The sequence below is a fragment of the Bombina bombina genome, chromosome 3 (assembly GCF_027579735.1).
Source record: "Bombina bombina isolate aBomBom1 chromosome 3, aBomBom1.pri, whole genome shotgun sequence".
Classification (NCBI taxonomy): Eukaryota; Metazoa; Chordata; class Amphibia; order Anura; family Bombinatoridae; genus Bombina; species Bombina bombina.
This window is the reverse complement of record NC_069501.1, coordinates 23,912,632-23,929,360: the sequence shown is the minus strand read 5'-3', so window position 1 is coordinate 23,929,360 and position 16,729 is coordinate 23,912,632. Positions and strand designations below refer to the sequence as shown.

General features: G+C 43.3%; 1 protein-coding gene across 5 annotated transcripts in view; it reads left to right on the top strand.

The window, feature by feature from the left end:
- CD58 (CD58 molecule) overlaps positions 1-16,729 on the top strand; it is a 753,750-nt gene that overhangs the window by 329,187 nt on the left and 407,834 nt on the right. For all 5 annotated transcript variants that reach the window (XM_053705745.1, XM_053705746.1, XM_053705749.1 and 2 more), the window contains exon 5: positions 5,931-6,002. In XM_053705745.1, coding sequence (XP_053561720.1) covers positions 5,931-6,002 — 72 coding nt within the window. The remainder of the gene's footprint in view (positions 1-5,930; positions 6,003-16,729) is intronic.

Below are 16,729 nucleotides of genomic sequence, written 5' to 3'. Positions count from 1 at the left end.
GTCTAAATTTAGTTCTTAAAGTTCTTCAGGGGCTTCCGTTTGAATCCATGCATTCCATAGATATTAAGCTTCTATCTTGGAAAGTTCTGTTTCTAGTTGCTATCTCTTCAGCTCGAAGAGTTTCTGAACTATCTGCATTACAATGTGTCTCGCCTTATCTTGTTTTCCATGCTGATAAAGTGGTTTTGCGTACCAAACCTGGGTTCCTCCCTAAGGTTGTTACTAACAGGAATATCAATCAGGAAATGGTTGTTCCTTCTCTGTGTCCTAATCCTTCTTCTAAGAAGGAACGTCTGTTGCACAACTTGGTCGTGGTTCGTACTTTGAAGTTTTATTTGCAGGCAACCAAAGATTTTCATCAAACATCTTCTTTGTTTGTTGTCTATTCTGGAAAGCATACAGGTCAAATGGCTACAGCTACCTCTCTTTCCTTTTGGCTGAAAAGCATCATCTGTTTGGCTTATGAGACTGCTGGACAGCAGCCTCCTGAAAGAATTACAGCTCACTCTACTAGAGCGATGGCTTCCACATGGGCTTTTAAAAATGATGCTTCTGTTGAACAAATTTGTAAGGCTGCGACTTGGTCTTCGCTTCATACCTTTTCCAAATTTTACAAATTTGATACTTTTGCTTCTTCGGAGGCTATTTTTGGGAGAAAGGTTCTGCAAGCAGTGGTGCCTTCCGTTTAGGTTCCTGTCTTGTCCCCCCCTTCATCCGTGTCCTAAAGCTTTGGTATTAGTATCCCACAAGTAAAGATGAAACCGTGGACTCGGTACATCTTGCAAAAGAAAACAAAATTTATGCTTACCTGATAAATTTCTTTCTTTTGCGATGCACCGAGTCCACGGCCCGCCCTGTCTATTCAAGACAGATAGTATTTTTTATTGAAAACTTCAGTCACCTCTGCACCTTATAGTTTCTCCTTTTTCTTCCTAAGCCTTCGGTCGAATGACTGGGGGGTGGAGTTAAGGGGGGAGCTATATAGACAGCTCTGCTGTGGTGCTCTCTTTGCCACTTCCTGTTAGGAAGGATAATATCCCATAAGTAAGGATGAAACCGTTGACTCGGTACATCGCAAAAGAAAGAAATTTATCAGGTAAGCATAAATTTTGTTATTATTGTTCTAGCACATTATTGTTTTTATCATATTTTAGTTTTTTAATATAGCACAGAGCTTCTTACACATAATCTTATCTCTATTAGTTTGTAATAGCTTTCTCAGCGCTCTTGTTACCTCCTCCCACTTTTCTATTACCCATACTTACCTTGATTCCCACGTATGCTCACCTTGCTCTTGAAACCAAGCATACTTACCTTGATACCCACGTATGCTCACCTTGCTCTTGAAACCAAGCATACTTACCTTGATACCCAAGTATGTTCACCTTGCTCCTGAAACCAAGCCTACTTACCTTGATACCCACGTATGCTCACCTTGCTCCTGAGACCAAGCATACTTACCTTGATACCCACGTATGCTCACCTTGCTCCTGAGACCAAGCATACTTACCTTGATACCCAAGAATGTTCACCTTGCTCCTGAAACCAAGCCTACTTACCTTGATACCCACGTATGCTCACCTTGCTCCTGAGACCAAGCCTACTTACCTTGATACCCACGTATGCTCACCTTGCTCCTGAGACCAAGCATACTTACCTTGATACCCACGTATGCTCATCTTGCTCCTGAGACCAAGCATACTTACCTTGATACCCACATATGCTCACCTTGCTCCTGAAACCAAGCATACTTACCTTGATACCAACATATGCTCACCTTGCTCCTGAAACCAAGCATACTTACCTTGATACCCACGTATGCTCACCTTGCTCCTGAGACCAAGCATACTTACCTTGATACCCACGTATGCTCATCTTGCTCCTGAGACCAAGCATACTTACCTTGATACCCACATATGCTCACCTTGCTCCTGAAACCAAGCATACTTACCTTGATACCAACATATGCTCACCTTGCTCCTGAAACCAAGCATACTTACCTTGATACCCACGTATGCTCACCTTGCTCCTGAGACCAAGCATACTTACCTTGATACCCACGTATGCTCATCTTGCTCCTGAGACCAAGCATACTTACCTTGATACCCACATATGCTCACCTTGCTCCTGAAACCAAGCATACTTACCTTGATACCAACATATGCTCACCTTGCTCCTGAAACCAAGCATACTTACCTTGATACCCACGTATGCGCATCTTGCTCCTGAGACCAAGCATCTCTGCTGTGATCCCTGTATACGCTTAACTTCATCCTGAAAGTCAAACCCTCACCAACAGTGCCCGCTGGGTAGTGTGTGCTTGTTGAGAGACTTATGCCTATTATAATTAAGTATTCTATTTCCTTTTCCTCAACTCCAGAATATTGTAGTCTATAGTTTTGCTTCAGTAAAGTATTCTCATGAAAATACTTTTTGTTCTGTGTCTCTGTTCCTGCTTACCTAGTTCCACACACCTCCCCTCACAGCTCAGTAGGGACTGGTGCCTCAGAAAGTGAGCATATAACTGTATCATGTGACAACCATCAGCCAATCATAGACTCATATATGTACACACTCAGTAGGAACTGGTGCCTCAGAAAGTGAGCATATAACTGTATCATGTGACAACCATCAGCCAATCATAGACTCATCTATGTACACACTCAGTAGTTGCTGGTGCCTCAGACAGTGAGCATATAACTATCATGTGACAACCATCAGCCAATCACAGACTCATATATGTACACACTCAGTAGTTGCTCGTGCCTCAGAAAGTGAGCATATAACTGTATCATGTGACAACCATCAGCCAATCATAGACTCATATATGTACACACTCAGTAGTTGCTGGAGCCTCAGAAAGTGAGCATATAACTGTATCATGTGACAACCATCAGCCCATCATAGGCTCATATATGTACACACTCAGTAGGAACTGATGCCTCAGAAAGTGAGCATATAACTGTATCATGTGACAACCATCAGCCAATCATAGACTCATATATGTGCACAATCAGTAGGAACTGGTACCTCAGACAGTGAGCATATAACTGTATCATGTGACAACCATCAGCCAATCATAGACTCATATATGTACACACTCAGTAGTTGCTGCCTCAGAAAGTGAGCATATAACTGAATCATGTGGCCACCATCAGCCAATCACAGACTCATGTGTACACACTCAGTAGTTGCTTGTGCCTCAGACAGTGAGCATATAACTGTATCATGTGACAACCATCAGCCAATCACAGACTCATATATGTACACACTCAGTAGGAACTGGTGCCTCAGAAAGTGAGCATATAACTGTATCATGTGACAACCATCAGCCAATCACAGACTCATATATGTACACACTCAGTAGTTGCTCGTGCATCAGACAGTGAGCATATAACTGTATCATGTGACAACCATCAGCTAATCACTGACTCATATATGTACACACTCTCAGTAGTTGCTGCTGCCTCAGAAAGTGAGCATATAACTGTATCATGTGACAACCATCAGCCAATCACAGACTCATATATGTACACACGCAGTAGTTGCTTGTGCCTCAGAAAGTGAGCATATAACTGTATCATGTGACAACCATCAGCCAGTCATAGACTCATATATGTACACAACACACGTAGTAATTGCTCGTGCCTCAGAAAGTGAGCATATAACTGTATCATGTGACAACCATCAGCCAATCACAGACTCATATATGTACACACGCAGTAGTTGCTTGTGCCTCAGAAAGTGAGCATATAACTATATCATGTGACAACCATCAGCCAATCATAGACTCATATATGTACACACTCAGTAGTTGCTGGTGCCTCAGAAAGTGAGCATATAACTGTATCATGTGACAACCATCAGCCAATCACAGACTCATATATGTACACACTCAGTAGTTGCTCGTGCCTCAGAAAGTGAGCATATAACTGTATCATGTGACAACCATCAGCCAATCACAGACTCATATATGTACACACTCAGTAGTTGCTGGTGCCTCAGAAAGTGAGCATATAACTGTATCATGTGACAACCATCAGCCCATCATAGACTCATATATGTACACACTCAGTAGGAACTGATGCCTCAGAAAGTGAGCATATAACTGTATCATGTGACAACCATCAGCCAATCATAGACTCATATATGTACACACTCAGTAGGAACTGGTGCCTCAGAAAGTGAGCATATAACTGTATCATGTGACAACCATCAAACAATCACGGACTCATATATGTACACACTCAGTAGTTGCTGGTGCGTCAGAAAATGAGCATATAACTATCATGTGACAACCATCAGCCAATCATAGACTCATATATGTACACACTCAGTAGTTGCTGCTGCCTCAGAAAGTGAGCATATAACTGAATCATGTGACCACCATCAGCCAATCACAGACTCATGTGTACACACTCAGTAGTTACTTGTGCCTCAGACAGTGAGCATATAACTGTATCATGTGACAACCATCAGCCCATCACAGACTAATATATGTACACACTCAGTAGGAACTGGTGCCTCAAAAAGTGAGCATATAACTGTATCATGTGACAACCATCAGCCAATCATAGACTCATATATGTACACACTCAGTAGTTGCTGGTGCCTCAGACACTGAGCATATAACTATCATGTGACAACCATCAGCCAATCACAGACTCATATATGTACACACTCAGTAGTTGCTCGTGCCTCAGAAAGTGAGCATATAACTGTATCATGTGACAACCATCAGCCAATCATAGACTCATATATGTACACACTCAGTAGGAACTGGTGCCTCAGAAAGTGAGCATATAACTGTATCATGTGACAACCATCAGCCAATCACGGACTCATATATGTACACACTCAGTAGTTGCTGGTGCCTCAGAAAATGAGCATATAACTGTCATGTGACAACCATCAGCCAATCATAGACTCATATATGTACACACTCAGTAGTTGCTGCCTCAGAAAGTGAGCATATAACTGAATCATGTGACCACCATCAGCCAATCACAGACTCATGTGTACACACTCAGTATTTGCTTGTGCCTCAGACAGTGAGCATATAACTGTATCATGTGACAACCATCAGCCCATCACAGACTCATATATGTACACACTCAGTAGGAACTGGTGCCTCAGAAAGTGAGCATATAACTGTATCATGTGACAACCATCAGCCAATCATAGACTCATATATGTACACACTTAGTAGTTGCTGGTGCTTCAGACAGTGAGCATATAACTGTATCATGTGACAACCGTCAGCCAATCACAGACTCATATATGTACACACTCAGTAGTTGCTCGTGCATCAGACAGTGAGCATATAACTGTATCATGTGACAACCATCAGCCAATCACAGACTCATATATGTACACAGTAGTTGCTGGTGCCTCAGACAGTGAGCATATAACTGTATCATGTGACAACCATCAGCCAATCACAGACTCATATATGTACATATTCAGTAGTTGCTCGTACCTCAGACAGTGAGCATATAACTGTATCATGTGACAACCATCAGCCAATCACAGACTCATATATGTACACACTCAGTAGTTGCTGGTGCCTCAGACAGTGAGCATATAACTGTATCATGTGACAACCATCAGCCAATCACAGACTCATATATGTACATATTCAGTAGTTGCTCGTGCATCAGACAGTGAGCATATAACTGTTTCATGTGACAACCATCAACCAATCATAGACTCATATATGTACATACTCAGTAGTTGCTCGTGCCTCAGAAAGTGAGCATTATAAAAAGACATTTTAAAAATGACGTACTCTGTCTGAATTATAAAAGTTTAACTGTGGCTTTACTGCAATAACTGTATCCTGCTGTAAGTCAGCGTTACTTTTACGTGCGACTTGGTACGATTTATTATTGCCATATTTGTGTTAATGTTTTTCTGGTCATTTTTTACAGACAGAGGTAAGAAAAATGAAAACCCTGAAGATCCTCAACAGAATCAACCCTTAATAACAGATTCTAATAATGGTAAGTGATGACACATTCACACTAGTTCTGTATTCACATGCCTCTGTGCAGGGACATACAGTCATAAAGCTCTACTGTACATTCAATTAAAGAATAACGCTTCCTACAATTATATAATAAACTCATTCTCTCTCTGTGTACACAGTGACATCTCCTCTCCTATATCTAGTGTATATCTCCTCTCTCTGTGCACCTAGCGTATATCTCCTCTCCTATACCTAGCGTATATCTCCTCTCTCTGTGCACCTAGCGTATATCTCCTCTCTCTGTGCACCTAGCGTATATCTTCTCTCTCTGTGTACCTAGCGTATATCTCCTCTCTCTGTGCACCTAGTGTATATCTTCTCTCTCTGTGTACCTAGCGTATATCTCCTCTCTCTGTGCACCTAGTGTATATCTTCTCTCTCTGTGCACCTAGCGTATATCTTCTCTCTCTGTGTACCTAGCGTATATCTCCTCTCTCTGTGCACCTAGTGTATATCTCCTCTCTCTGTGCACCTAGCGTATATCTTCTCTCTCTGTGTACCTAGTGTATATCTTCTCTCTCTGTGCACCTAGTGTATATCTTCTCTCTCTGTGCACCTAGTGTATATCTTCTCTCTCTGTGCACCTAGTGTATATCTTCTCTCTCTGTGTACCTAGCGTATATCTCCTCTCTCTGTGCACCTAGTGTATATCTCCTCTCTCTGTGCACCTAGTGTATATCTTCTCTCTCTGTGCACCTAGTGTATATCGTCTCTCTCTGTGCACCTAGCGTATATCTCCTATCTCTGTGCACCTAGTGTATATCTTCTCTCTCTGTGCACCTAGCGTATATATCCTCTCTCTGTGCACCTAGCGTATATCTTCTCTCTCTGTGCACCTAGTGTATATCTTCTCTCTCTGTGCACCTAGTGTATATCTCCTCTCTCTGTGCACCTAGTGTATATCTTCTCTCTCTGTGCACCTAGTGTATATCTTCTCTCTCTGTGTACCTAGCGTATATCTCTTCTCTCTGTGTACCTAGTGTATATCTTCTCTCTCTGTGCACCTAGTGTATATCTCCTCTCTCTGTGCACCTAGTGTATATCTCCTCTCTCTGTGCACCTAGTGTATATCTTCTGTCTCTGTGCACCTAGTGTATATCTCCTCTCTCTGTATACCTAGCGTATATCTTCTCTCTCTGTGCACCTAGTGTATATCTCCTCTCTCTGTGCACCTAGCGTATATCTCCTCTCTCTGTGCACCTAGCGTATATCTTCTCTCTCTGTGCACCTAGTGTATATCTTCTCTCTCTGTGCACCTAGTTTATATCTTCTCTCTCTGTGTACCTAGTGTATATCTTCTCTCTCTGTGCACCTAGTGTATATCGCCTCTCCTATACCTAGCGTATATCTTCTCTCTCTGTGCACCTAGTGTATATCTCCTCTCTCTGTGCACCTAGTGTATATCTCCTCTCTCTGTACACCTAGTGTATATCTTCTCTCTCTGTGCACCTAGTGTATATCTTCTCTCTGTGTGCACCTAGCATATATCTCCTCTCTCTGTGCACCTAGCGTATATCTCCTCTCCTATACCTAGCGTATATCTTCTCTCTCTGTACACCTAGTGTATATCTTCTCTCTCTGTGCACCTAGTGTATATCTTCTCTCTGTGTGCACCTAGCATATATCTCCTCTCTCTGTGCACCTAGCGTATATCTCCTCTCCTATACCTAGCGTATATCTCCTCTCTCTGTGCACCTAGTGTATATCTCCTCTCTCTGTGCACCTAGTGTATATCTTCTCTCTCTGTGCACCTAGTGTATATCTTCTCTCTCTGTGCACCTAGTGTATATCTTCTCTCTCTGTGCACCTAGCGTATATCTCCTCTCTCTGTGCACCTAGTGTATATCTTCTCTCTCTGTGCACCTAGCGTATATCTTCTCTCTCTGTGCACCTAGTGTATATCTTCTCTCTCTGTGCACCTAGCGTATATCTTCTCTCTCTGTGCACCTAGCGTATATCTTCTCTCTCTGTGTACCTAGTGTATATCTCCTCTCTCTGTGCACCTAACGTATATCTTCTCTCTCTGTGCACCTAGCGTATATCTTCTCTCTCTGTGCACCTAGTGTATATCTCCTCTCTCTGTGCACCTAACGTATATCTTCTCTCTCTGTGCACCTAGCGTATATCTTCTCTCTCTGTGCACCTAGTGTATATCTTCTCTCTCTGTGCACCTAGTGTATATCTTCTCTCTCTGTGTACCTAGTGTATATCGTCTCTCTCTGTGCACCTAGTGTATATCTTCTCTCTCTGTGTACCTAGTGTATATCTCCTCTCTCTGTGTACCTAGTGTATATCTTCTCTCTCTGTGTACCTAGTGTATATCTCCTCTCTCTGTGTACCTAGTGTATATCTCCTCTCTCTGTGTACCTAGTGTATATCTTCTCTCTCTGTGTACCTAGTGTATATCTCCTCTCTCTGTGTACCTATTGTATATCTCCTCTCTCTGTGTACCTAGCGTATATCTCCTCTTTCTGTGTACCTAGCGTATATCTCCTCTCTCTGTGTACCTATCGTATATCTCCTCTCTCTGTGCACCTAGTGTATATATCCTCTCTCTGTGCACCTAGTATTTATCTTCTCTCTCTGTGCACCTAGCGTTTATCTTCTCTGTGCACCTAGTGTATATCTTCTCTCTCTGTGCACCTAGTGTATATCTTCTCTCTCTGTGCACCTAGTGTATATCTCCTCTCTCTGTGTACCTAGTGTATATCTCCTCTCTCTGTGCACCTAGTGTATATCTCCTCTCTCTGTGTACCTAGTGTATATCTCCTCTCTCTGTGCACCTAGTGTATATCTTCTCTCTCTGTGTACCTAGTGTATATCTTCTCTCTCTGTGCACCTAGTGTATATCTTCTCTCTCTGTGCACCTAGTGTATATCTACTCTCTCTGTGCACCTAGTGTATATCTTCTCTCTCTGTGCACCTAGTGTATATCTTCTCTCTCTGTGCACCTAGTGTATATCTTCTCTCTCTGTGCACCTAGCGTATATCTTCTCTCTCTGTGCACCTAGCGTATATCTTCTCTCTCTGTGCACCTAGCGTATATCTTCTCTCTCTGTGCACCTAGTGTATATCTTCTCTCTCTGTGCACCTAGTGTATATCTTCTCTCTATGTGCACCTAGTGTATATCTTCTCTCTCTGTGCACCTAGTGTATATCTTCTCTCTCTGTGCACCTAGTGTATATCTTCTCTCTCTGTGCACCTAGTGTATATCGTCTCTCTCTGTGCACCTAGCGTGTATCTTCTCTCTCTGTGTACCTAGTGTATATCTCCTCTCTCTGTGTACCTAGTGTATATCTTCTCTCTCTGTGTACCTAGTGTATATCTCCTCTCTCTGTGTACCTAGTGTATATCTCCTCTCTCTGTGTACCTAGTGTATATCTTCTCTCTCTGTGTACCTAGTGTATATCTCCTCTCTCTGTGTACCTATTGTATATCTCCTCTCTCTGTGTACCTAGCGTATATCTCCTCTTTCTGTGTACCTAGCGTATATCTCCTCTCTCTGTGTACCTATCGTATATCTCCTCTCTCTGTGCACCTAGTGTATATATCCTCTCTCTGTGCACCTAGTGTATATCTTCTCTCTCTGTGCACCTAGCGTATATCTTCTCTCTCTTTGGACCTAGTGTATATCTTCTCTCTCTGTGCACCTAGTGTATATCTTCTCTCTCTGTGTACCTAGTGTATATCTTCTTTCTCTGTGCACCTAGCGTATATCTCCTCTGTCTGTGCACCTAGTGTATATCTCCTCTCTCTGTGTACCTAGTGTATATCTTCTCTCTCTGTGCACCTAGCGTATATCTTCTCTCTCTGTGCACCTAGCGTATATCTCCTCTCTCTGTGCACCTAGTGTATATCTCCTCTGTCTGTGCACCTAGTGTATATCTTCTCTCTCTGTGCACCTAGTGTATATCTTCTCTCTCTGTGCACCTAGTGTATATCTTCTCTCTCTGTGCACCTAGTGTATATCATCTCTCTCTGTGCACCTAGTGTATATCTTCTCTCTCTGTGCACCTAGCGTATATCTTCTCTCTCTGTGCACCTAGCGTATATCTTCTCTCTCTGTGCACCTAGTGTATATCTTCTCTCTCTGTGCACCTAGTGTATATCTCCTCTCTCTGTGCACCTAGTGTATATCTCCTCTCTCTGTGCACCTAGTGTATATTTTCTCTCTCTGTGTACCTAGTGTATATCTTCTCTCTCTGTGCACCTAGTGTATATCTCCTCTCTCTGTGCACCTAGTGTATATTTTCTCTCTCTGTGTACCTAGTGTATATCTCCTCTCTCTGTGCACCTAGTGTATATTTTCTCTCTCTGTGTACCTAGTGTATATCTTCTCTCTCTGTGCACCTAGTGTATATCTCCTCTCTCTGTGCACCTAGTGTATATCTCCTCTCTCTGTGCACCTAGTGTATATTTTCTCTCTCTGTGTACCTAGTGTATATTTTCTCTCTCTGTGCACCTAGTGTATATCTCCTCTCTCTGTGCACCTAGTGTATATCTCCTCTCTCTGTGCACCTAGTGTATATTTTCTCTCTCTGTGCACCTAGTGTATATTTTCTCTCTCTGTGTACCTAGTGTATATCTTCTCTCTCTGTGCACCTAGTGTATATCTCCTCTCTCTGTGCACCTAGTGTATATCTCCTCTCTCTGTGCACCTAGTGTATATCTCCTCTCTCTGTGCACCTAGTGTATATCTTCTCTCTCTGTGCACCTAGTGTATATCTTCTCTCTCTGTGCACCTAGCGTATATCTTCTCTCTCTGTGCACCTAGCGTATATCTCCTCTCTCTGTGCACCTAGCGTATATCTCCTCTCTCTGTGCACCTAGCGTATATCTCCTCTCTCTGTGCACCTAGCGTATATCTCCTCTCTCTGTGCACCTAGCGTATATCTCCTCTCTCTGTGCACCTAGTGTATATCTTCTCTCTCTGTGCACCTAGCGTATATCTTCTCTCTCTGTGCACCTAGCGTATATCTTCTCTCTCTGTGCACCTAGTGTATATCTTCTCTCTCTGTGCACCTAGCGTATATCTTCTCTCTCTGTGCACCTAGTGTATATCTTCTCTCTCTGTGCACCTAGCGTATATCTCCTCTCTCTGTGCACCTAGTGTATATCTTCTCTCTCTGTGCACCTAGTGTATATATCCTCTCTCTGTGCACCTAGCGTATATCTTCTCTCTCTGTGCACCTAGCGTATATCTTCTCTCTATGTGCACCTAGTGTATATCTTCTCTCTCTGTGCACCTAGCGTATATCTCCTCTCCTATACCTAGCGTATATCTTCTCTCTATGTGCACCTAGTGTATATCTTCTCTCTCTGTGCACCTAGCGTATATCTCCTCTCTCTGTGCACCTAGTGTATATCTTCTCTCTCTGTGCACCTAGCGTATATCTTCTCTCTCTGTGCACCTAGTGTATATCTTCTCTCTCTGTGCACCTAGCATATATATTCTCTCTCTGTGCACCTAGTGTATATCTCCTCTCTCTGTGCACCTAGCGTATATCTCCTCTCTCTGTGCACCTAGTGTATATCTTCTCTCTATGTGTACCTAGTGTATATCTTCTCTCTCTGTGCACCTAACGTATATCTCCTCTCTCTGTGCACCTAGTGTATATCTTCTCTCTCTGTGCACCTAGTGTATATCTTCTCTCTCTGTGCACCTAGTGTATATCTTCTCTCTCTGTGCACCTAGCGTATATCTCCTCTCTCTGTGCACCTAGCGTATATCTCCTCTCCTATACCTAGCGTATATCTCCTCTCTCTGTGCACCTAGCGTATATCTCCTCTCTCTGTGCACCTAGTGTATATCTCCTCTCTCTGTGCACCTAGTGTATATCTCCTCTCTCTGTGCACCTAGTGTATATCTCCTCTCTCTGTGTACCTAGTGTATATCTCCTCTCTCTGTGCACCTAGTGTATATCTTCTCTCTCTGTGCACCTAGTGTATATCTTCTCTCTCTGTGTACCTAGTGTATATCTTCTCTCTCTGTGCACCTAGTGTATATCTCCTCTCTCTGTGCACCTAGTGTATATCTCCTCTCTCTGTGCACCTAGTGTATATCTTCTCTCTCTGTGTACCTAGTGTATATCTCCTCTCTCTGTGTACCTAGTGTATATCTTCTCTCTCTGTGCACCTAGTGTATATCTCCTCTCTCTGTGCACCTAGTGTATATCTTCTCTCTCTGTGCACCTAGTGTATATCTTCTCTCTCTGTGCACCTAGTGTATATCTCCTCTCTCTGTGTACCTAGTGTATATCTCCTCTCTCTGTGCACCTAGCGTATATCTTCTCTCTCTGTGCACCTAGTGTATATCTCCTCTCTCTGTGTACCTAGTGTATATATCCTCTCTCTGTGCACCTAGTGTATATCTTCTCTGTCTGTGCACCTAGTGTATATCCCCTCTCTCTGTGCACCTAGTGTATATCTTCTCTCTCTCTGTGCACCTAGCGTATATCTTCTCTCTCTGTGCACCTAGTGTATATCTTCTCTCTCTGTGCACCTAGTGTATATCTCCTCTCTCTGTGCACCTAGTGTATATCTCCTCTCTCTGTGTACCTAGTGTATATCTCCTCTCCCTGTGCACCTAGCGTATATCTTCTCTCTCTGTGCACCTAGTGTATATCTTCTCTCTCTCTGTGCACCTAGTGTTTATCTTCTCTCTCTGTGCACCTAGCGTATATCTTCTCTCTCTGTGCACCTAGCGTATATCTTCTCTCTCTGTGCACCTAGCGTATATCTTCTCTCTCTGTGCACCTAGTGTATATATCATCTCTCTGTGCACCTAGTGTATATCTTCTCTCGCTGTGCACCTAGTGTATATCTTCTCTCTCTGTGCACCTAGTGTATATCTTCTCTCTCTGTGCACCTAGTGTATATCTTCTCTCTCTGTGTACCTAGCGTATATCTTCTCTCTCTGTGCACCTAGCGTATATCTCCTCTCTCTGTGCACCTAGCGTATATCTTCTCTCTCTGTGCACCTAGCGTATATCTTCTCTCTCTGTGCACCTAGTGTATATCTCCTCTCTCTGTGCACCTAGTGTATATCTTCTCTCTCTGTGCACCTAGTGTATATCTCCTCTCTCTGTGCACCTAGTGTATATCTCCTCTCTCTGTGCACCTAGCGTTTATCTTCTCTCTCTGTGCACCTAGCGTTTATCTACTCTCTCTGTGTACCTAGCATATATCTCCTCTCTCTGTGCACCTAGCGTTTATCTACTCTCTCTGTGTACCTAGCATATATCTCATCTCTCTGTGCACCTAGTGTTTATCTTCTCTCTCTGTGTACCTAGCATATATCTTCTCTCTCTGTGTACCTAACGTTTATCTCCTCTCTCTGTGCACCTAGCGTATATCTCCTCTCTCTGTGCACCTAGTGTATATATCCTCTGTCTGTGCACCTAGCGTATATCTTCTCTCTCTGTGCACCTAGTGTATATCTTCTCTCTCTGTGTACCTAACGTTTATCTCCTCTCTCTGTGCACCTAGCGTATATCTTCTCTCTCTGTGCACCTAGTGTATATCTTCTCTCTCTGTGCACCTAGCGTATATCTCCTCTCTCTGTGCACCTAGCGTATATCTTCTCTCTCTGTGTACCTAGCGTATATCTCCTCTCTCTGTGTACCTAGTGTATATCTCCTCTCTCTGTGTACCTAGTGTATATCTTCTCTCTCTGTGCACCTAGCGTCTATCTCCTCTTTCTGTGTACCTAGTGTATATCTCCTCTCTCTGTGTACCTAGTGTATATCTTCTCTCTCTGTGTACCTAGTGTATATCTTCTCTCTCTGTGCACCTAGCGTATATCTTCTCTCTATGTGCACCTAACGTATATCTCCTCTCTCTGTGTACCTAGTGTATATCTTCTCTCTCTGTGCACCTAGTGTATATCTCCTCTCTCTGTGCACCTAACGTATATCTCCTCTCTCTGTGTACCTAGTGTATATCTTCTCTCTCTGTGCACCTAACGTATATCTTCTCTCTCTTTGTACCTAGCGTATATCTTCTCTCTCTGTGCACCTAGCGTATATCTTCTCTCTCTGTGCACCTAGCGTATATCTTCTCTCTCTGTGCACCTAGTGTATATAGTCTCTCTCTGTGCACCTAGTGTATATCTTCTCTCTCTGTGTACCTAACGTTTATCTCCTCTCTCTGTGCACCTAGCGTATATCTCCTCTCTCTGTGCACCTAGTGTATATATCCTCTGTCTGTGTACCTAGTTTATATCTCCTCTCTCTGTGCACCTAGCGTATATCTTCTCTCTCTGTGCACCTAGCGTATATCTTCTCTCTCTGTGCACCTAGCGTATATCTTCTCTCTCTGTGCACCTAGTGTATATCTTCTCTCTCTGTGTACCTAACGTTTATCTCCTCTCTCTGTGCACCTAGCGTATATCTTCTCTCTCTGTGCACCTAGCGTATATCTTCTCTCTCTGTGCACCTAGCGTATATCTTCTCTCTCTGTGCACCTAGCGTATATCTTCTCTCTCTGTGCACCTAGTGTATATCTTCTCTCTCTGTGTACCTAACGTTTATCTCCTCTCTCTGTGCACCTAGCGTATATCTTCTCTCTCTGTGCACCTAGTGTATATCTTCTCTCTCTGTGCACCTAGTGTATATCTTCTCTCTCTGTGCACCTAGCGTATATCTCCTCTCTCTGTGCACCTAGCGTATATCTTCTCTCTCTGTGTACCTAGCGTATATCTCCTCTCTCTGTGTACCTAGTGTATATCTCCTCTCTCTGTGTACCTAGTGTATATCTTCTCTCTCTGTGCACCTAGCGTCTATCTCCTCTTTCTGTGTACCTAGTGTATATCTTCTCTCTCTGTGTACCTAGTGTATATCTTCTCTCTCTGTGCACCTAGCGTATATCTTCTCTCTATGTGCACCTAGCGTATATCTTCTCTCTCTGTGCACCTAGTGTATATCTCCTCTCTCTGTGCACCTAACGTATATCTCCTCTCTCTGTGTACCTAGTGTATATCTTCTCTCTCTGTGCACCTAACGTATATCTTCTCTCTCTGTGCACCTAGCGTATATCTTCTCTCTCTGTGTACCTAGTGTATATCTCCTCTCTCTGTGCACCTAACGTATATCTCCTCTCTCTGTGCACCTAACGTATATCTCCTCTCTCTGTGTACCTAGTGTATATCTTCTCTCTCTGTGCACCTAGTGTATATCTCCTCTCTCTGTGCACCTAGTGTATATCTTCTCTCTCTGTGCACCTAGTGTATATCTCCTCTCTCTGTGCACCTAACGTATATCTCCTCTCTCTGTGCACCTAGCGTATATCTTCTCTCTCTGTGCACCTAGCGTATATCTTCTCTCTCTGTGCACCTAGCGTATATCTTCTCTCTCTGTGTACCTAGCGTTTATCTCCTCTCTCTGTGCACCTAGCGTATATCTTCTCTCTCTGTGCACCTAGTGTATATCTCCTCTCTCTGTGCACCTAACGTATATCTCCTCTCTCTGTGCACCTAGCGTATATCTCCTCTCTCTGTGTACCTAGTGTATATCTCCTCTCCCTGTGCACCTAGCGTATATCTTCTCTCTCTGTGCACCTAGTGTATATCTTCTCTCTCTGTGCACCTAGTGTATATCTTCTCTCTCTGTGCACCTAGTGTATATCTTCTCTCTCTGTGCACCTAGTGTTTATCTTCTCTCTCTGTGCACCTAGCGTATATCTTCTCTCTCTGTGCACCTAGCGTATATCTTCTCTCTCTGTGCACCTAGCGTATATCTTCTCTCTCTGTGCACCTAGTGTATATATCATCTCTCTGTGCACCTAGTGTATATCTTCTCTCGCTGTGCACCTAGTGTATATCTTCTCTCTCTGTGCACCTAGTGTATATCTTCTCTCTCTGTGCACCTAGTGTATATCTTCTCTCTCTGTGCACCTAGTGTATATCTTCTCTCTCTGTGTACCTAGCGTATATCTTCTCTCTCTGTGCACCTAGCGTATATCTCCTCTCTCTGTGCACCTAGCGTATATCTTCTCTCTCTGTGCACCTAGCGTATATCTTCTCTCTCTGTGCACCTAGTGTATATCTCCTCTCTCTGTGCACCTAGTGTATATCTCCTCTCTCTGTGCACCTAGCGTTTATCTTCTCTCTCTGTGCACCTAGCGTATATCTACTCTCTCTGTGTACCTAGCATATATCTCCTCTCTCTGTGCACCTAGTGTTTATCTTCTCTCTCTGTGCACCTAGTGTATATCTCCTCTCTCTGTGCACCTAGTGTATATCTTCTCTCTCTGTGCACCTAGCGTTTATCTACTCTCTCTGTGCACCTAGCTTATATCTCATCTCTCTGTGCACCTAGTGTTTATCTTCTCTCTCTGTGTACCTAGCTTATATCTTCTCTCTCTGTGTACCTAACGTTTATCTCCTCTCTCTGTGCACCTAGCGTATATCTCCTCTCTCTGTGCACCTAGTGTATATATCCTCTGTCTGTGCACCTAGCGTATATCTTCTCTCTCTGTGCACCTAGTGTATATCTTCTCTCTCTGTGTACCTAGCGTTTATCTCCTCTCTCTGTGCACCTAGCGTATATCTTCTCTCTCTGTGCACCTAGTGTATATCTTCTCTCTCTGTGCACCTAGCGTATATCTCCTCTCTCTGTGCACCTAGCGTATATCTTCTCTCTCTGTGTACCTAGCGTATATCTCCTCTCTCTGTGTACCTAGTGTATATCTCCTCTCTCTGT